The 21751-nt window shown below is 38.1% G+C and overlaps 1 protein-coding gene and 1 long non-coding RNA gene across 8 annotated transcripts in view; one reads left to right on the top strand and one right to left on the bottom strand.

The window, feature by feature from the left end:
• The first annotated feature begins 3519 nt into the window (after positions 1-3519).
• LOC135970691 (uncharacterized) overlaps positions 3520-21751 on the top strand; it is a 52511-nt gene continuing 34279 nt past the window's right edge. Inside the window, exons 1-2 of the long non-coding RNA XR_010586505.2 lie at positions 3520-3903; positions 21185-21232. This is a non-coding gene — a long non-coding RNA (uncharacterized lncRNA). The remainder of the gene's footprint in view (positions 3904-21184; positions 21233-21751) is intronic.
• SLC17A3 (solute carrier family 17 member 3) overlaps positions 8427-21751 on the bottom strand; it is a 28735-nt gene continuing 15410 nt past the window's right edge. For 2 of the 7 annotated variants that reach the window (XM_005553845.4, XM_074038733.1), the window contains 7 exons: positions 18159-18277; positions 17860-18021; positions 17448-17577; positions 17205-17352; positions 16775-16865; positions 12665-12801; positions 12386-12583 (listed from right to left, as the gene is read on the bottom strand). In XM_005553845.4, coding sequence (XP_005553902.1) covers positions 12667-12801; positions 16775-16865; positions 17205-17352; positions 17448-17577; positions 17860-18021; positions 18159-18277 — 785 coding nt within the window. In that variant the 3' untranslated portion in view covers positions 12386-12583; positions 12665-12666. Of the gene's footprint in view, positions 9147-12385; positions 12584-12664; positions 12802-13900; positions 14231-16774; positions 16866-17204; positions 17353-17447; positions 17578-17859; positions 18022-18158; positions 18278-21751 lie in introns of those variants that run through there. The other 5 variants (XM_045390585.3, XM_074038731.1, XM_005553847.4 and 2 more) reach the window with 5 other exon arrangements.

Genomic DNA, 21751 nt, shown 5'->3' with positions numbered 1-21751 from the left:
TCTCCCTGCCCAGGAGATAAAGCTTGGCTGTCATAAGTGCTCTCAAGATTTCTCTATTAAAGATGGCTCTGGGTATTCAATGCTGTTCTCACAGGAATGTTGTGGCTTTCTAAATGCCCCATAAATGCCCTATTAAATTTTTACTCTTAATTCCCTTCCTTTCTTCTTCCTTTTCTCCCTTTTTTCTTTCTTCCTTCTCTTTCCCTTCTTCCTTCTCCCTCCTTCCTTCCTTCCTTCCCCTCCTTCCCTCACCCTGTCTCCTCCACACTCTTCTCTAAACGGTCCATCTGTCTGACATTCGGCATACTCAGAAAGAGGTACATTTTATTGAGCCATGTCCTCTGGAAGGTGTGGCTTCTCTCATGGCTCTTCCTGCAATTACTGTAGGTTCTGGTTCAGCCACTTGGTTATAGTAATATCCAGAAACATTAAAAAAAAAAAAAATAGAGAGACAGGATCTCACTCTGTCACCCAGGCTGGAGTGCTATGGTGCAATTATAGCTCAGTGCAGACTTGAACTCCTGAGCTCAAGGGATCCTTCCACTTCAGCCCCGAGTAGCTGGGATTACAGGTATGCAACACTGTACCCAGCTAATTGGTAGAGACAAGGTCTTGCTGTGTTGCCCAGACTGATTTCAAACTTCTTGCCTCAAGCAATCCTCGTGCCTTGGCCTCCCGAGTGTTGGAATGACAGGTGTGAGCCACCATGCCTGTCCCCTAATACTTTTAATGTAGAACTCTTCGAAGGTAATCTACTAATGACTTAAACATATCCAAGCACTAAAATCAGGGATTTTGCATTATAGATAATTTATTTCATGCTTAACAAATATTTTTAATTTTTTTAATCATGTTTTTAAAGTGCTCATTAAATGTTTGGCACATAGCGGATGCTCTGTAAATTGAACCAGTTATTTTTTTCCTCTAAAGAAATGTTGTAAATCTTTAACCCCTTTTCCCAGGAGACTTTGATGTTGTTATTGAGTTGGATTTTTTCTTTTTCAGAAGTCCAGATTCTGCTGGTCCTCTTCTGTATGTTGCAGAATTTTTGTACTGTCTGTTCTGTTTCATGCTTGGCAATTTCTGGCATTTTCTGAAAGAGGAGCCCTTTTAGTGATTGAAACCCCTAGGTCAGCAGTTGTTCAATGTCCATGTGTTAAATAATAACACTCCCATCTGCCATCAATATGGCAGTTCTGGTACTGATTCCCTGAAGGAGAACCATCTTTCTGTTTGCTGGCCCCAAAGCTTTCTGCTGATCTGTGAGATTCTTTGAAATTGTTTCTTTTGGATTCTGTGTTTTATGTATTAAGTTTTAAAATTTATCATCTTATTATGGAAATGTTTAAGCATACAAAAAAGTAGATGAGTTTAAGATAACTGTGTACATATTCACCCACTTCAATAATTATCAATATTTGGCCATTTGAGTTTTCATTTAGTCATTTGAATGTTATCAGCAACATTCAATGGTTGTTTTTTGTAGCATTTTAAAGCAAATCTCAGGCATTATGTCATTTCTTCTGTAAAACATTCAGCATGGCTATCTAATTCATTAGAACTTTAAAAAATATAACTAACATGCTATCAGCACATCTAGTAAATAAACAATAATCCCTTAACATCACCTAATATCCAACCATTATGACAATTTTCCCAATTACTTCAAAGTTGTGTCCTTTATATTTGCTTGATTTAAGAAAGGATTTGAATAGGATCCACATAATGGTGCTTAATTGTTAAGGCTCTTATGTCTCTTATTTTATAAGAATCCCCTCTCCCAGTTTACATTTGCCATTACTTAAAAACAACAACAATAAAACAGGATCCCTTGCAGAATGTCTCTCATAATTGGTTTGGCTAATAGTTCCCTTTTAGGATCATTTGATGTATTTTTGTATTTCCTTACATTCCGCAAACTGTGAGGTATATACAGAGGCTTGGTTAGATTCAGCACAAAAACACTTCACTGGGATATGGGATGATACAGGGTACTATCGCACCCTGTTGGGAGGCACATAATAGCAGGTTGTCTCACTTTTAGGGGTGGTAAGATTAATCAGTAGTTTCAGATATTCTTAGCCTGACTTACTCATTAACAAAGTTTTCATCAACCTTTCACCTATGGCTTTTAACTACAGTTAGTAAATGTTGCCTAGATCCATCATTTGCTTAGAAGTTATGAAATGGTGATTTTCTAATTCTATCATGTCTCCTTCATTTACGAGCTAGAATATTTTTATAAAAAAGGAAATTTACTTTATCAAACATTTGGTAAGCTGGGAATACAGATTTAATAGGAAAGTTACCATAGTCACTTGATAAAGTTCTGGAATAACTTAGTGTCTTAGCAAAAATGACCAAGTACTATTATGACCTCATGGATTTTATTTGATGTTTTGCAATCTATTGCAGTTCTTATTCCTTTTTGATGCTACAGTTCTTCCTTCTTTGGCCAGTGGGAGTCCCTTCAAGCTGGTTTCCATGTCATTATGATATGACTCTTGTGGTCTTGAATAGCTTCCTTGTCTTCCAACACACAAAAAACTTTCCAGCTTCCTCTTATATATTTTCTATTCTCAGATCTGGGCTTTCTCAGGAAGTGCGGGGTCCTTTCAGCAGGAAGTAACGTTTAGAGACCACACTCTGCACACTAAGTGCTCATTGTTCCTGGGTTTCGCTGCTTTTCGAAGTTTTCAGTGGAAGAACTTGAAAAGGGTATTTTTTTAAAGAAATTATAATATTTTCCTCATATTTCTAATTCAAATTTAGGATTAGGGTTATTCTCAAAATTCCTTTGATTTTATAGTCTCACATATTTCTCTTTTGTTGGCTATCTTTGTTCCCAATGAATACACTTTTTTGCTTTATTGTAGCATGCCTACGTTAACATGAAAATAATACTAATAGTATTGCCAAAATAAACTGCTGCCTTCCCCAGAAACAGATCCTGAGATGAAGATTAATGTTAAAGTGATATAATCATATTTTCAGGGAAAAAAAACAACAACAAAAATAGTAAGGAGGTTGGGAAGTGGGCAGGGAAAGAAAGGAGACCAAACAAGGGTACGAAAACAAGCCAAGTCTGGAGGAAGGTAATTTTGGACTAATGCTACAAGAGAGCAGTGGGAACAGTGTATTCTGCACCTCAGATTTGTCCTAACCAAAGGTACAGAAGTTAGAGTATTTATATGCCCGTACCCATCAGTGGTTGGCTCCAGGGTGTCAGGTTTTGAAGGGAAGGCAAGGGTTAAAGAAAGACAGAGAGAGAGAGAGAGAGAGAGAGAGAGAGAGAGTGGCTTAACAGCAAATGCAGGCTTTATGTCCAGCATTAGACTTACAGAGGTGGGAGACCAGCTTAATGCCAGGGCCCACTGCTGCTTAAAGGCTGGGGCAATTTATAGGTCAGGGCAGGAGGGATCTGGCGCGGGCATGGCCTGCTGCCTGGGAAAATGTTGATTACGTGTTCCCAGGATGAGGCCGTTCTAGCCCTTGTTCTGGCTGAATGTAGTGTTCCTTGCACTTTTGCACTTTCTCCCAGCAGAATATAAGAGGCAGGCTGTTTCTTATGGCCCAAACCCCTGTGGAATGTTTCACTTTCCAAGGTCTGAGAAATGGCGGTGGGGGAGGCTTACAAAGTGCTGTAGTGTGGACTAACATTCTTGCCTTCTACTTTAATGTAAAAGGAAAAGGGGTGTTGTTGACTATCTGGCTGCTTCTTGCTGAATAGGGGCTCTGTTATCAGGGTTGGGGTTTTGCAGTAGTGGGTGTCTGACTTCGGAGTTGTTTTCCTGGAGGCACTGATACCAAACTTGGTGGAGGAGAAGGATGGCATCAGTGGGTGTCTGGGTGGTTGCCTGGACAAGGGAGTTCAGCCTTCGGGAGATAAAGCAGGATATGGAGGTGAGTACACATGGACCAATTGTTCGTATTTGGAGGAGGAAGATTAGGGGCCCTAAGAAAGGGGTTACCCAAGGCATACACTTTAGGAAGGATGACCTGTGCTACCAAGAGTTAGTGGCTTGATGTTGGATTTCTGTAGCCCTGTTGTGGAGCCCATGGGCTTCGTCGCGAACAATGCCAGATTCATTAACATTAAAAAGCATTCTTCTTGGAGATATACACATGTGCCCACCTTTTCAGTGGTTAGCAGGTCTAGGACCCTTTGGCTTTGGAGAATGACTCCCACAAGAGAGTTTATCTGCCTTTGGAGGCTTGTAATGGAAGTATGCATGTCCTCTAAGGTACTATAGAGGTTTGTTTTTTTTTTAAATATAGGGAAGTTGAGGTTGATATACTTGCTATTCCAGTGCCAAGTGCATCAGAGATGCTTAATCCTGTTACCAGAGGAATGAGATGTAGAGTCCACTTAGTGAGTGTGGAGGAAGATGAGACGGAAGCTACCAAAGGAACCTGGATGGTCTGGTTGTTTGGCAAAATGCTAATGTTTGGAGATTGTAACCAGGGTGTACGTTCTTGACCAAATTGCTGGCAAGCAAAGCTAAGAGTTTGTGCCATACGGAAAGAAAAGACCGGGGGTTGAGAGGCAAAAGTTGTAGGTGAATGTAGCGAGCTACAAGTAGATGGGGGTTGAATCCTGGACAAACTTTTTGTTCCAACATTTTGTTTCTCCCGGCTGAATAGCTATTAGCAAGGGAAGCCCCTGTGAGGGTCTGATAGGGAATGTTGGTGGGGGAGGAGGTGAAGGCTGTTTGGTTTTGGAGAGAGAGAGAGAAATGGGTTTTAGTTAATTCATAGCCATTGTGGCCCCGATGGGACAGAAATATATAGATACAGAAATTGTGTGTGCATTTTTTTCCAGAGAGCACCCTTGGGTTGGATACATGAAAAGCTGGGCCAGCAGAGAGGGGAGGGGTTGGTAAGAGGTGTTTTATGGAATCGGGCTTGTAACATGTTTAGTTTAGAGGTTATGAGGTGAGGGACGGTGACAACTCTGTGTGTGATGATGTGGGTGGATTTGATAGTTTGGAGGGAAAGGTATTTAGCTGAGAAAGAGTATAAACAGGTTTCAGGAATGGTCTGGCTGAGTGGGTAAGATGCAGGTTTATTTTGGACCAGGGTTATGTAGTTAGGTTAACAGAAAGGGTAGTGAACTGCTGGATTTTTGTGGACTAACAAATTTAACAGTTGGAAGAAAGAGGGGTGTGTGACTGATTTAAGAGGCAATGTGTGAGGTTGACAACAGGGGCCTGACTGCCAGAGGTTGGGGGTGGGGACTTAAGAGTACCCCACAGACAAAGAAGACAAAAGGAGAAAAAGGAGATTTGAAAAGGAGTGAATATTCCGAAGGCCCCCGGATTAATGTGAGAAATTGGAGTTGACTATTCAGGGACCTGGGGAGGAAATATCAGGAGGTATCTGAAACAAGATGTGAGATAAAAGATTTACAATTGGAGGTGGAGGGTGTAATGGACTAGGGCCTTCTGGATTGGCAACTTCGGGAATTTTTGTTAAGTGCAGTGAGGTTGGTCCTGTGAGGGAGGAAGAATATTTTGGGGGCGAGGAAATTCCTGAATGTGGATCTGGTGCTCTTTTTAGTTGGGAATGGTGTGTCCAGTGTGGAAAGGATGTTAGCTTTACCTCTGTGGGAGGAGCTTGGAAAACCTGGTGAGAGCCCAACCACTTAGGTTGGAGAGGGGTGGAGGAGTCTGCCATCCAGACCCAGTCCCCTGGTTGTAAGGACAGGGAAGAGTGTTTTGAGGATGGACTTTCAGGCTGGGGCAAGTAAGCGTTAGCGTACTGTCTTATTAGATGTGTGATATATATTCCCTCTAAAACTTGACGAGGTTTACACCTTTTTTTTTTTTTTTTTTTTGCCAAGTTTCGTGATTCTTTCTTAGTGGTAGCAGTTTCAAGATATAACTTGTCCTTTACCTTGGAGATGATACTCTGGCATATTCAAGATTACTGGATCCCTGAAAACTTCACTTACATGACTAGTTCCTGACACTTTGTAGGTTTTCTCTCCCCTCCCTTGGGAGTGTATATATTTTTACAGGGCATCCAGAGTCCTTGTTCCTTCTTGCTATTCAGCTCTAGTTAACGTAATTGCATGCTTATAGTGAAACAATGTGATGTTGCAGATAATCAAGATCCTTTCAGATTATGTTGTCAAAGAAGCTGGCGAGTTAACATATTCCTTGACAAAACTGTGAAAGAAGTACTATTGTCTATCCCAGGTTAATGCAAACTACTTATAATCCTCCTTTCCAATGGCACTTCCAAAGAACACACTCGCCATATCAATACCTGTATAGGAAGTAACAGAGCCTCTGTTGATGCATTCCATCTGGCACACCATATACAATTAAGACTACCACTGGATCCCATCTGTGGTGGTCCTCCACCATCTGCCACAATCTATTTATTCTGGGGCTACATTGGTGAGTTGAATGGGAATACAACAGAGATCATTACTCTAGCATCTTCTACATCTTTACAAATGGCATTACTATCTGCTATTCCACCTGGGATGTGGTATTGTATCTGAATTACTAATTCAGCAGGAGTGAACTGTTTTTGAGCATTTTCATGTAAGCTTCAATGATATTAAATCCTGAGTCACAGCACTGTGCCCTCATATTAACAAGATCTCCTTTTCTGGACTTACCTTCTGCCCCCAGTACCCTGGTCTCATATTCTAGGCATGCCCTTCTTGTCCCTTCCACTTTAGCAGGGCCAGTACTACACTATTTGGATAATCCTAAGACCTGACCTAGCTATTTGTCAAGTATTCAGGTTTACTATTTGTTAAGGTATTAGAGAACGTGAGGATAGAATTTGACTAAGCAAGTATTGTCTTGCAAGGTATTTGTATCAGCTGTGTTTTCTGCATGGGGATCTTCAGGAAAAGGGATGTTGCCATCCCCCAGCATGGGGTACTGGGATAAAGATACCAATAAATTTCAGGGTAAATTTCAGGCCTTGACTTTAGCATGAGACTTCCCAGGACTTGACTTTAGCGTAAAGTCGAGTGTTTGTCTTTGCGTTTTCTGCTACTCTGACAATTGAATCCTGAGTCCCATCTTAAGAACATTGCATTGGAACATTGCTCCCTCTGCTATTGGAGATCAGGATATCTTTAAATGCTGCCAGGGAGATTTTCTGACTTTCACACCATACTCTGATGTAACTGGCCATCTTAAGTACATCGGTGATCATGACCACCATCAAACAGCCAACTTCAAAGTTGTTCTAATTGCCATTTCCACACATTTCTCAAACACTAGAGGTATTGACCAAGCCAGTACCTTCCCTTACACCTGTATCCCATCTTTCATTCCAATGTACAACAGGACAGAATCAGCAATTGTAATGCTACAGCAGGCCCAGATTATCACCAATGCTTTTACAAACATCAAGGGGGTCCCTGGGCCACCTGGCTTGTCAGTGATACAACTCTGGAAGTTATTATAAGAATCTGCATCCTAGGTCTTCTTGTGGAAACAACTGGTTTAGGTCAGATTCTTTAGAAGCAGACCCTGAGATGAGGATTCCTGTAAAAATGATTTATTAGGATATCTTTCCAGGAAAACTTGACTAAGGAGAGCATAAGTAGATCTGGAAAGGATGTAAAGTAGGGTCCAGTTCAATTCTTAGGGGATTTGGGAGATAGTGTGGACCTTGCTTGCCAAGCAGAAGCAAAGGGAGATGGAGCATTTATATCTGTGTAGTGATGCTTTGACTAAGAACTATTCCCAGGCAGGCACAAATTCCCAGGCACATCCAGGTTGGCAGGCAAAACCGGCTCCTGCAGCCTGAGGGAGCCCTCTAACAGAAAAAACAGGTTCCAGGTGTTGGGAATGAAAACTCATCAGGAGCTGGTATGCAGCAAAATGGTAAAGAGAACTTACGGGATATGGGTGGAATATTGAGTGTTTGCTATAATGACTGAATGCAACTATTTTTAATTTTTGATGGAAAAGAACCTCTAGATTGTTTTATTTCTGCACTTCTGCACATATGCTCAACATATAGTTAATGACTGAACCTAAGCTGTTTTCATTGCTAATATTCAATAACATCTATACATGCCTGGCGTATAGAGAAGTCTAGTAGAGTTGGAGTCACTAGGAACTTCTTCATTAGTGACTAGAGAGTCCCTGGGAATGAGGAAAATCCCTAAGAAACTTATCCAAAGCAATAATGGAGTCAGGCACACAATGTCAGAATTAGCGATCTGGTAACAATGGTTCGGTAAATAGAAAAGAGACGCAATTAATGGAAGAGTAAAAGTGAGTGTACGTTCAGACTCTAGAATCTCACGGAAGAGAGTGGCTGGTGGGTAAGAACTAAAGGATTGGCTTTACCAAAAACCTCTCCAAGACATTGTAGACAAAGCAGTTCTGCTTGGAAACTCATGCAGTGAATTGGAGTGAGACATTTGGAAGATGCCAGTACTTCAATTTAGTTCACCAGATATTTATTAAGTAGTGACACTGAGGGCTCAAAAAAGCATGGCTCAGCCTTGAAACATCACGAGTTTCAGCTCATTGACAAGGTTAAAGATCTTTCATTTGCATGGACCATTTCTAAAGTCCTGGCGGGGAAGAGGGCACTAGTAACATGTTCATATAGTCTCATATTTTTGAAAATTTCTAGAAGTAAGCTATTTTAACCACAATTGTTTAAAATTACTATCTCCATCCTATTGTTACTACGTTAATGAAATTGCTCTTGGCATTTTTTGATATGGTGAAGGGAAGGCTGCAGTGGGAATGTATTTTGCTGGACTAAAATTTGGGATACATTTATGTGGCTTGGGTTGATAATGGGCATAGTCACATTATTGCTAGCTACCTTGGTATAGAAACAGCTTCCTGGAATACTTAAATCATCCACTGTGCCTGTGTAATGGGATATCCAAATAATGGAAAAGAGTAAGTCACGTGAACATATTGGTAGTGGTTTGAAACTTCATGTTGACTTGACACACAATCTTGACATTGCAACGGCAGCACAAAACTCATAAAAACAAGTCCTTCGTTAGGATTCCCAGAAATATTTGAGCTTCATTGGAGACTGAAGATTTGATAGAAGCAAACTGTGACTGAAGTCACACAAAGACAATTCTTCCCCCTATAAATGTGAATCATTACCCCATCCCTGTCCGAGGTTGATGTTGCCTGGGGAAACAAAGGTTTCACAATTCATGTCATTGTCTTTGAATATCACCTAAAAATTTCCTATCTTAATAAAAGAGCTCACTGATTTTACCTTTAAACAGTTCACTCTCAGTATCATGTGAATTATACCTATTTAAAAATTCACACTAAAAACGAAAGACATAGTACTAGAGGCTGTGTATATGCTTAGTAATGAATTTTTTAACATGAGGTCACAAGGGAGATTGGAGTGTATGGATAAAAGCAAGAATACAGAAAAGAATACCAAGCAGAAATCCATCCTAAGTTGGTGCATCTCTGGTCATATGTGTGCTCAAGCAGGGAGGCCAGGTAACTGGATCTTTAATAGAAGAAACTGGTCACTTCTGGACAAACAACTCAAAATGCAGAATTTGAAATGTGATGAAGGAGAGCACATATGAAGAGCAAAAGAGGAACAGTCCTTTGCCCTTTGTTAGAACAACAATGAGGTGAGACCCACACTTCGAGAGGAGAACTTTCTCACGATGTTGACTCAGACCTTGATGGCTGACCCTTAAGTGCCCTCCTACCTTCAGGATTCTACATTCTGATGGTGAAATACCAACTAATGAAATATCCCTCTCTGCTATATGCCTATCTCCCTTTATCAAATTTTGTGAAAATAGTTCTCTTACTTTCTCTACCCTCACTCACCAACTGCAAACTGACCTGTACACTCATCTCTCTGCTAAATGTACCCTGAAAAAGCTACTAAGAATTCCAATCACAAGGTGACTAAGTTCCTTTTCTGACCTCATCTGCTTGAGCTTCTTCACTACACTTGTTACTGCTCATCAGCAGTCTTTCTTAAAAGGCCATGCCCATGAGTTTTCAGTGAGAGTTCTACTCTCCTATTATTCTGTTATGTGTGGGCATTTGTTTTTTTTGGCCCTCCTTAGATGTTGGCATTCTGTCTTGGCTTGTGATTTTCCATCAACAGGCTCTTCTTGAGCCATTTGGTCTAAACTCAGGTCTTCAGTACTGAACATCTGCATTTTTCTCCTTTATCTTCTTCTCCATTTCACTCTCATAGTTTCTATAAGTTTCAGATTAATGATCTGGCCCCTTGTTGAGCTTGCTGTTATGACTTGAATTATGTTCCCCCAAAAGATGTTGAAGTCATAATACTCAGTATCTGTGAATGTGACTGTATTTGAAAATAGGGCCTTTGCAGATGGTCAAGTTAAGATGATGTCATTAGAGTAGGCCCTGATGCAATATGACTGATGTCCTTATAAAAACAGAACATTTGGACACAAAGACAGATGTGTACCAAGAAGAGATGACATGAGGACTCAGGGAGAAGGTCATCTACAAGCCAAAAAATGCCTGAGACTACTAGAAGCTAAAACAATAAAAAAGGCACAGAACACATTCTTCCTTATAGCCTTTAAAAGGAACCAGCCCTGCCAGCACCTTGATTTTGGACTTCTAGAGCTGTAAGACAATAAATTACTTTGAGAAACTTAGTTGGTGGCACTTTGTTAGAGCAGCCGTAGGAAGCTAATACACATGTCCACATGATTATCCCACTATTACCATTAACTCAACATGTCCCAAAGTCAAATCATGATCTTCCCCCTTGAAAAGGTCTCATCTTGCTACATTCCCTGGTTTAGTTGTTCAGACCACTCTCTATTCAGTCTCTCAGGTGAGAGACCCAGGACTCCTTAACACCTTTCTTCTCCTGCATCTAGTCAAATACCATGATCTTTCAGTTCTATCTTATAAACATTCTTCTTGTCTTCATCTCAGCTTTTTCTGCCCTCACCACTGCTGAGGTGAGTTCAGTCCTCAACACTGCTGTGTAGGCCACTGCACAGATGGTCATTTAACTAGTCTTCTTGATTCTGAAATTAGGTCAGAGTGTTCTATCTAGAGAGAAAATCTGCCCATGTCAGTTTTGCTATGATTTCTATCATACTGCTTATAGGTTATACCTTGAACTCCCTAACACAGCAAACAAGACCTCCTTACTCTGACCACTCCCACTTCCCTAAATCCACTTTCTTTCCTTTCCTAACTGATTATGCAGGCAAGTGATTCCCTTCAGAATCCATCCTGCTTCTTGATTTTATTCTTTTGTGCAAGTTGGGCTCCAGTGTAAAGTATCTTACCACTTGATAAGATTTTACCACCATCCAGTGTAAAATATCTTACCACTTGATAAGATTTTACTGCCACTTGGAATCAGAACTCCTCATCTGGTCTTTCATGATGCCCTACATGTTCCTCTGTTATTGTACCTAAAACAGTGTAGTGCTATCAATTATTGTGTCTGTCCTCCACATTAGGATGGAGAATGACTGCCTCCTTTACTCCAGTGTCCCAAGATTCCAGATTCTGGAACATAACAAGATCTCAGTAAGTGCTGTGTTTATTCAAGCTTGGCCCTCTAAATCTTTCCCTTGATTTTTCACTCAGAACTATTGTCTATCACATTGCCTCTATATGAAATGACTCGATGCCTCTAATCTTTATTCTACATGGTAGAAATCAAAACAGGGGTCAATCCAGACCATGGTCCCCCACCAACACCTACACATTATCATTTTACAAAAATACAAATTCATTCATATTTGAGATTTATAAGTAATTGAACCACTGACTTATTTGGATCCCAGAAGAAGAAAAATGACAGACTTACACTGGGTAATTTGTGAGCATTGTTGAAAACGAGAATTTACACAGGATTAGGCAGGTGGTAGGGAAACCACAAGGGATTCTGGAGAACCCTAGAGCTTGCCAAATAAAGGCAAATAAAAAAGACTGGACAAGGAAGAGGGAAGTTATTAGAACATATGGAAACGGCTGCCTTCCTGGAGCTGTGAACTGCAATAGAAAGCTCAGCCTTCTGCACAGCCCAAAAGAGAGACTGTCAGAGATAAACACCCACTGACTCTACCTATCTCCCTCAAAAATCTAGCAGAAGCCAGTGGACAAGGGAGTACAGGATACAATCCATATGGGTCAGCCTCTTGGAGCCTGAGCAGCATGGAGATAAATGGAGGACATACAGGGAAGAGCACATGGACAATACCCAACCCAATAAATAGAAAGTAGTATTAATTTCCACAAACAGGAAAAATCATTGCCCTAGTGAGGTTGTCACCCTGGATTAAAAGTTTTAAAACATTGTTTCTTGTATCCAGTACTGGAATCTAACATACAGCAAGCCCTCTTAATCCATTGTTAATTCTATGAAGATGACAACTGCATTCTTAGTTATCATTTTATTTGAATTTTTATTCATCTTACATTCATCTCAAAAAAAGATCTGAACAAAATAACGAACTGGTCTTATAATTGAAAAGAGCCACAGGAAACAAAATTCTTTTCACTGATATTTTCATCGCGGAAGCCTTCTATTTTATGCCACACGGTGCCTAATGACTTTTCCATCCAAGGTGGGATAACTAAGAAAGGAAAATGACATAGAATTTAAAACTTCAGCTGCTTCTATGGCTATAACCATACATAAAATCATTATCCTTTACCTTCACAAACGAGTGAGTTTTCTCTCTTTAGCCCAGTCTTGGACATCTGCTTCTCCAAATATGAGGTAGAAGATTAGTCCTGACAGGTTAATGGCAAACAGCAAAAAGAAGACATTCCTCCACCCAAACTCAGGGTCCTGGAGACACAAAATCCCGAGTCTGTATTACCCCTTTCATATTTTTCTATGAAACATTATATTAATAGTTCAGATGACAACATTCACTGCTGTGTTTCCATGTAGAAATTCATTTCCTGAAAGTGACTCGATAGTTAAATGGAAAGGATTTCAAAATACATTCAGAGTGTTCTTCATAAAGGGTATTTGGGGAACTTTGTGGTTAACCTAGATAAATGCATTTGTCACTATTTATCCAAGTGCCGTACATGTTCTCTTTTGCATGAATCTTGACTATGTAAGCTATGCTGAGAATCCTTTCAAGATTCTTCTTATGTTGTGCTGGAATTGTGAGAAGATTATGGGCCTTTGAGCTATACATGTTTAAGTTTGAAGAATTCTGATTGTTCATCCTCAATGTGGAAAGACTTATGCTAACAGATTTTCAGCTTAATTGTTAGGAAATGAAAATAATAACATTTCATTTTCACAATTTATGTGAGAATCAATAGTTAAATGAGTTTACTGCATATGAAATACCTATACATACATCACACACTTAATGTTTGCTTTCATTATCGCCTTTTTGGCATGATTATGCAAATGAAAATTTTTAAATGTATAATTATTTATAATTTTCTAGAAATTTTGCTTTTTAAATCAATTAAATTTTAAAAGGAACTATTTTATCACTATTTGAAATAGATAACCAGAATTACTTGCCTTTAATGAAAAGCAACCATAATGAATGCAATGAAACCAAAACACTGTTATTCTAGTGAAAAGAAAACAATGTTCATAGCAGCCTTATTGATAATAGCCAAAAACTGGAAACAAGTCAAATGTTCATAAGAGTACAATAGATAAATTGTGATTAGCCACACAATGAGACACTACACAGCAATATAAAAGAACAAACTATTATAACATCCACCGGATGAATCTCAAACACATGATGGACGAAAGAAGCTAGGGTATGTACTGTATGATTCCATTTCTATGAAACGCAAGAATGGGAAAATATAATCTATGAAAACAGAAGTCAAGGTAATAGTTACAACTAGGAGGGGTACTGACTGGAAAGGAGCACAAAATAACCATCTGGGTAATGGAAATATTCTTTTCTTTTCTTTCTTTTTTTTTTTTTTTTTTTTGAGACAGAGTCTCACTTTGTTGCCCCGGCTGGAGTGCAGTGGCGCAATCTGGGCTCACTGCAGTCTCCACCTCCCGGGTTCAAGCAATTCTCCTGCCTCAGCCTCCTGAGTAGCTGGGACTACAGGCGCGCACCACCATGTCTGGATAATTTTTTTGTATTTTTAGTAAAGACGGGGTTTCATCGTGTTGGCCAGGATGGTCTTGATCTCCTGACCTCGTGATCCACCCGCCTCGGCCTCCCAAAGTGCTAGGATTACAAGCGTGAGCCACTGCGCCCGGCCGGAAATATTCTTTTCTAAAAAAAAAAAAGAAAAACTTTTACGTTCAGAGGCACATATGCAGGTGTGTTATATAGGTAAACTCATGTAATGGGGGGTTGTTGTACAGATAATTCATCACCCAGGTACTAAGCCTAGTCTCCAGTAGTTTTTTTTTTTTTTTTTTTTTTTTTCTGACTCTTTCCCTCCTCCCACCCTTCACTCTCAAGTAAGATCCAGTGTCTGTTGTTCCCCTCCTTGTGTCCATGAATTCTCATCCTTTGTCTTTTACTTATAAGTGAGAACATGTGGTATTTGGTTTTCTGTTCCTGCGTTAGTTTGCTAAGGATAATGGCCTCCAGCACCATCCATTTTCCTGCAAAAGATATGATCTCATTCTGCATAGTATTTGATGGTGTATATGTACCATATTTTCTTTATCCAATCTGTCATTGATGGCCATTTATGTTGATTCCATGTCTTTTCTATTGTGAATAGTGCTGCAAAGAACGTAAGTGTTCATGTGTCTTTATGGTAAAACAATTTACATTCTTTTGGGTATATATCCAGTAATGGAATTGCTGGGTAGAATGGAAGATCTGTTTTTAGCTCTTTGAGGAATCGCCACACTGCTTTCCGCAATGGTTGAACTGATTTACACTCCCACCAACAGTGTGTAAGTGTTCCCTTTCCTCTGTAACCTCTCCAGCATTTTTTATTTTTTGTCTTTTTAATAATAGATATTCTGACTGCTGTGAGATGATCTCATTTTGGTTTTGATTTGCATGTCTCTAACGATCAGTGATATTTAGCTTTTTTCATACCTTTGTTGGTTGCATATATGTCTTCTTTTTTAAAATTTTTATTTTATTTTATTATTGTTTTTTAAATTTTTTTATTTCCATAGGTTTTTGGGGAACAGGTGATATTTGGTTACATGAGTAAGTTCTTTAGTGGTGATATGTGAGATTTTGGTGCACCCATCACCCAATCAGTATACACTGAACCTGATTTGTAGTCTTTTAACCCTTATCCTCTTCCCACACCTTCACCCTGAGTCCTCAGAGTCCATTGTGTCACTCTTATGCCTTCGCATCCTCATAGTTTAGTTCCCACTTATAAGTGAGAATGTGTGATGTTTGGTTTTCCATTCCTGAGTTACTTCACTTAGAATAATAATCTCCAATCCCATCAGATTGCTGTGAATGACATTAATCCATTCCTTTTTATGGCTGAGTAGTATTCCATCATATATATATATCATATATTTATGTATACACCACAGTTTCTTTATCCACTCATTGATTGGTGGGCATTTGGGTTGGTTGCATATTTTTGCAATTGTGAATTGTGCTGCCATAAACGTGTGTGCAACTATCTTTTTTGTATAATGACTTCTTTTCTCTGGGTAGATACCCAGTAGTGGGATGGCTGGATCAAACAATAGTTCTACTTTTAGTTTTTTAAGGAACATCCACACTGTTTTCCATGCTGGTTGTACTAGTTTACATTCCTACCAACAGTGTAGAAGTGTTCCCTGTTCACCACATCCAGGCCAACATCTATTATTTTTTGATTTTTTTATTATGGACAACCTTGCAGGAGTAAGGTAATATTGCATTGTGGTTTTGATTTGCATTTCCCTGCTCATTAGTGATGCTGAGCATTTTTTCATATCTTTGTTGGACATCTGGTGGGGAAGGAACATCCTATTCAACAAATGGTGCTGGGATAATTGGCAAGCCACATGTAGGAGAATGAAACTGGATTCTCATCTCTCACCTTATACAAAAATCAGCTCAAGATGGATCAAGGACTTAAATCTAAGACCTGAAACTATAAAAATTCTAGAAGATAACATCAGAAAAACCCTTCTAGACATTGGCTTAGGCAAGGATTTCATGACCAAGAACCCAAAAGCAAATGCGATAAAAACAAAAATAAATAGCTGGGACTTAATTAAACTAAAGAGCTTTTGCACAGCAAAAGGAACAGTCAGCAGAATTAACAGACAACCCACAGACTGGGGGAAAATTTTCACAATCTATACGTCTGACAAAGGACTAATATCCAGAATTTACAACAAGCTCAAATAAGTTAGCAAGACAAAAATAAACAGTCCCATCAAAAAGTGGGCTAAAGACATGAATAGACAATTCTCAAAAAAAGAACATATATGTCTTCTTTTGAAAAGAATCTGTTCATGTTCTTTGATCACTCTTTAAAGGGTTTGTTTGTGTTTCATAAACTTAACTTCCTTGTAGATACTGGATACAAATTAAAAGTATTGCCAGAAACATAGCAGGTTGGCAGTTATGCGTGGAATCATTATCCCAAGACACCTATGCAACTGTGTGGTTTCAGTTTCAAAGATAGCAATCGATATTTAGTTCTTTTCTTGAGAATGAACCAGGTTTTAGGTCACCAAAGAAATGATCCTATATTTTTCTTTACCAGGTTCATCTTAATGACAAATTACCCACAATTTAACTTTATTTTTCAATATTTGAATACATGCTATTACCTTTATAAATGGATTTAGCAGAGCATTTTTGGAGTCCTTCATGACAAAAAAATTGTACCTGACTAAGAAGAAATCCACTGACAGTGGGTACAATGACAGGTGCCATGCTCGAAAATCCCCTTGATGCTCCCATGAGAAAACTGGAATGCCTGTGGGTGACAGGAATGTTCCAGTCTAGATCCAGAGATGTTTGACAGTATCCTTCAGCCCTGATCTATGAATGAATCTATAACTCAATTACATTTTACAATTATATTTAGTTATAATTAGACAATTATATCAAAAAGGACTTGCACTATGTATATTCAAGGAGAGGGATGAAGACAAATCAATACCCCTCCCTCAACATCCCTGAAAAAAATGGCCACAGGTCTATCTGTGGTCCTTCCCTATGGTTTATTCATTTCCTAAATTTGGGGATCCCAGAAAGCTGAAAGCTAAATCTTTTAAAGAAAATGTGAAACTGAGAGTGGGGAACAGAGTCCTACCTTGGAGCAATATCTAAGACATTGATATAAATCCCTGACTGACACAATGTGCTTAATGCACATGAGAGCGTCAGCAAGGCAGTTGCTGTGATATAGCTGGAATTGAGGTAGGGCAGAGACACAATGAGTGCTGAAGCAGGAAGATTTCCTAGGGAATGAAGAACAAACAAATTAAACAGTGAGATGCACTCTTTGGCTGTTGTATGCTATGCGAATTGTCTGACCCTCAGGCTCTGTTCTTACCTAAAATTGTGGCAATTTTCCTCACAGTGATGAGTCTAAAATTTTTGGTTAGAAGGAAATCTGCTAGATAGCCTCCCACTATGCCTATGACCCAGGCAACAATAAAAGGAAGGGCAGATAGAAGTCCATTCTAAAGAGAAAAGATTGAGTAAATTACCATAATAAAGGCAGTGAGACCACAACTTTTGTTGATAAATTACTACTAATAATACTGACGCTCTGAAATCATACTTTCTTAGGAAAATCAGTAACCTCTTAAATCATACCGCAAAAAAGCTACTGGCATGAATATTAAATATTAGATTATTTTTGGTAATAAGAAATACATTTCTCTAAGTGGAATGATTAGTGAGGGCAGAGTAATTGGTCAGCCATGCAAGCAGGAGAAAGGAAGGGAAGGAAACATACTCACGTCTCTGATGTTAATATGGTACACAGAGCTGATGTAAGTTGGTATGTATACAACCATTGTGCTAACTAACCATTGATGGCTGAAACAGCCTAAACATATGGACCAAATGGGTAGAGATCTGAGCACAGCTTTGATGGGAAGAGGCTGCTGAGAAGACCTGACCTGAAAACAAATTTACTGTCAGAATGGCAAATCCAAGAGATGCTCACACACTTAGTCACCCTTAAAAATACAGATATAAGGTCTCAAGAAAATTCAGATACAAGGTCTCAGGAAAGTGTTGGTGTCTTTGTATGTACCTGCTGTTTCAAGGAGGATGTGATGTATTCTTTTTCTGAGGTGCTTATCCATGGATAGGAAGTGGGGTCATCATAAATCACAATAAACCAGAGAAGGCAGCAGACACAGCCAACACCTCCTGTAGGCACAGGGTACATTTGGTAAATGGGCTGTTTTCTGCTTTTTGGGTGAATTTCTTTTAGTTGGGATATTTTCTGACATAAGTTCTAGGAAAAGCTCATGTTCATTATATCCCTTTTCCATTTCTTAAACAATTCGCCCATTTTACATTTCCTGTTTATTTGTGTGTGTGTGGAAATTACAGAGCCTAGAAGTGGCACTATACTTGATATCTCAATATTTTTAATATTAGCCATTCTGATAGGTATGTAGAGATACCTCATGGTTTTTATTTGTATTTCTTAAATAACTGAGGATGAGTTGAGCATCTTTTCATGTGCCTATTTTCCCTCTATCTATCTTTTTTTGGTGAAGGGTTTTTGCCCAATTTGTTTTTGGTTTTTTTATTATTGAGTTTTGAGAATTATTTACTCATTCTGAATAAAAGTCTTTATTATACATGTGTTTTGCAATTATTTTCTCCTGGGATCAGCTTGTCTTTTTATTATCCTAACAATGCTTTTTGATGAGGATACATTTTTAACTTTGATGAAATCCAATTTATCAATTAATTTTATGAATCATGCTTTTGGTGTCATATTTAGGAAATCATTGCTTAAATAAGAAAGATTATCTCCTATGTCTTCTTCTAGAAGGATAATTTCAGGTTTTATATTTAGGTCTGGGATTCATTTTGGTTTAGTTTTTATATATGATCCAAGGTATGGATGGAAGTTCATTTTTTTTGCATGTGGATATCCAATTTTTGAGCACTTTCTGTTAGAGACTATGCTTTATATATTGAACTTTTCTCAGAGATCAGTTCAGTTTACTTTATATGAATTAAATAGAATCATGAGTCTATGATTCTATTTTGTTCCACTGATCTATTTGCCAGTCTTTATGCCAGTACCACACTGTCTTAAAGACTATAACTTTATAATATGTCTTGACATCAGGTAATGTTAGTCCTACAACTTTGTAGTTTATTTTCAAAGGTGTTTGGCTATTCTAGAATCTTTGCATTTCCATAAAAATGTAGTTTTCAGTGCACAGCCCTCACATCTCTTGGCAGGTTTTATCCCTATGTTGAATATATTTTATGCCATTGAAAATGGTACTGTTCTCTTTAATTGACATTTCTAATTATTTCAGTTTTTCTACATCTGAAAATATCTCTATTTTGCATTTGTTTTTGAAACAGTTTTTTTCATTGGGTCTAGAATTCTAGGTTGACAGATTTTTTTCTTTTCTTTTTTTATTTTTTGGTTTGTTTTCTTGCACTACTTTAAAGATGTTGTTCCACTGCCTTCTCTCTTGCACTGCTTCTAACAGGAGGGAATGCTGCATTCAGCATTATCTTTGCTCCTCTCTCTATAACACATCTTTTAGCTTTGGCTACTCTAAGATTTTCTTTTTATTTCTGGTTTTGAGTCATTTGATTAGAATGTAACTTGATGTAGTTTTCTTCATGTTTCTTGTGCTTGAGTTTCATTGACCTTTTTGGATCTGTGAATTTATAGTTTTCATCCAATTTGGAAAATTTTTGGCCATTGTTTCTTCAAATATTTTTGAGAAATGTTGTTGTTGTTCTCCCATCCTACTCCTCTATTTTGGACACTCCACAACTTACTAATGTTCTCATTTTAATATTATAATTTTCTCTGTGTCGTGCATTTTGAATGATTTATATTGCTGTTTTTAAGTTCATTAATCTTTCATTTTATTGTATCTAATCTGTCATTAACTCCATTCAGTGCATTTTTCATCTCAGATATTGTACTTTTCATCTCTATAAGTTTTATTGGGTCTTCTTTATATTTACTATGCCTCCACTTAACTTTCTGAACATACAGACTTATGCTATAATATAGCTATAGTAACTATTTCAATGCCCTTGTTTACTAATCCTAAAATCTCTGTCAGCTCTGGGTTAGTTTTGATCAGTTCATTATTCTCTTCCTTATAAGTTGTATTTTTCTCCTTTTCTTCACGTCTGGTAATCTATGGTTGGAGCCAGACATTATGAATTATATCCTGCTGGGTGCCAGAGAGTTTTGTATTCCTATAAATCTGTTTAAGCTTTGTTTTGGGGTATGATTAAGTTATGTGGAAATAGTTTGCCCCTTTTAGGTCTTGCCATCACCATTTGTTAAAGAGATCCACAGCAGTATTCCCTCTAAGGCTAATAATTTCTCACTACTGAGGAATAACATTTATGAGTATTCCATCCAATGACCCATGAATTATGATTTTTTCAGTCTGTCTTATGAAAATGGGTACTATCTCTGATTCTCTGTGAGTGCAGGCACCGTCTTCAGTCTTCACCAATGATTTTCCCCTGCCTACATTAAAGTCCTCTTTTTCATTCTTGATATTGGTTATTTTTCTTTCATTTTTCTCTCTCTCTCTTTGTTTCTCTCTCTCTCTCTCTCTCCATCTGGCTAAAGATTAGTCAATGCTATTGGTCTTTTCAAATAACCAATTTTAGATTGAACACAACCTCTTTTTTGGTTTAAATCCATTAATTTATACATGTACTTTTGTTATTTTCTTCCTTCAGTTTGATTTAGGTTTACTTAAATCTTCTTTTTCTAGTTATTTTAAGACATAAGCTTAGATCATTAATTTGAGAACCATCTTTTCTAATATAAACATTTAATGTTAAAAGTTTCTCTCTAAGCATTGTTTTAATTACATCCTACAAAATTTGAGATATTGATTTTTCATTTTCATTCAATTCAATTAAAAACTTTCCCTTGTGTCTTTTTCTTTAACTCATTGGAAGTATGTTGCTAACTTTTTAAATATTTGCGGTATTTCCAGAGGCTTTCTGTTACTATTTCTAGTTTAATTCTATTATGTTCAAAGAAAATATTTTCTATCATTTTAACTCATTTAAATTTGTTCAATCTCATTTTTGTAGGCCATAAATTGTCTATCCTGGTGAATGTTTGAAGCACACTTGAAAAGAGTAAGTACTCTACTGTTGTTGAATAAAATGTACTTAATCTGTGTTCTTATTCTATTGATTGTTGAGAGAAGAATATTGAGGCCTCCATCTTTAATTGTGGATTTGTCAATTTCTCCTTACTCTTCGATCAGTTTTTGCTTCATGTATTGTGAAGCTCTGTCATTAGGTGTATGTACATTTCAGATTATTATGTCTTCTTGTGAATTGGTAATATTCCTTGTTCTGAAGCCATTCTTGTCTGATATTAATATATCCCCCCAGTTTTCTCATGATTAATGTTTCCATGGTAACTAACATCTTTGTTCCCTGGACTCTGTACAGTCCCAAGAACCAACAGGACTCTATCTCTGCCCTCAAAGAGCTCACTGCCCAGAAGGGGAGATAAATGTATAAACGAATAAATGCAAACTAATGAAAGCTTTGAAAGTAGAATGTAAAAGCTACTGAAGTGGAAGTTATGGAGGGAGCAGTTCTTTCTTGATTTCTAATAACTAAATGGAAGGCTTTGGGACAAATGCT

This window comes from Macaca fascicularis, chromosome 4 (assembly GCF_037993035.2).
Source record: "Macaca fascicularis isolate 582-1 chromosome 4, T2T-MFA8v1.1".
In the NCBI taxonomy this organism is placed as follows: Eukaryota; Metazoa; Chordata; class Mammalia; order Primates; family Cercopithecidae; genus Macaca; species Macaca fascicularis.
Note: the sequence above shows the minus strand (reverse complement) of the source record. Positions and strands in the feature narration are given on the sequence as shown.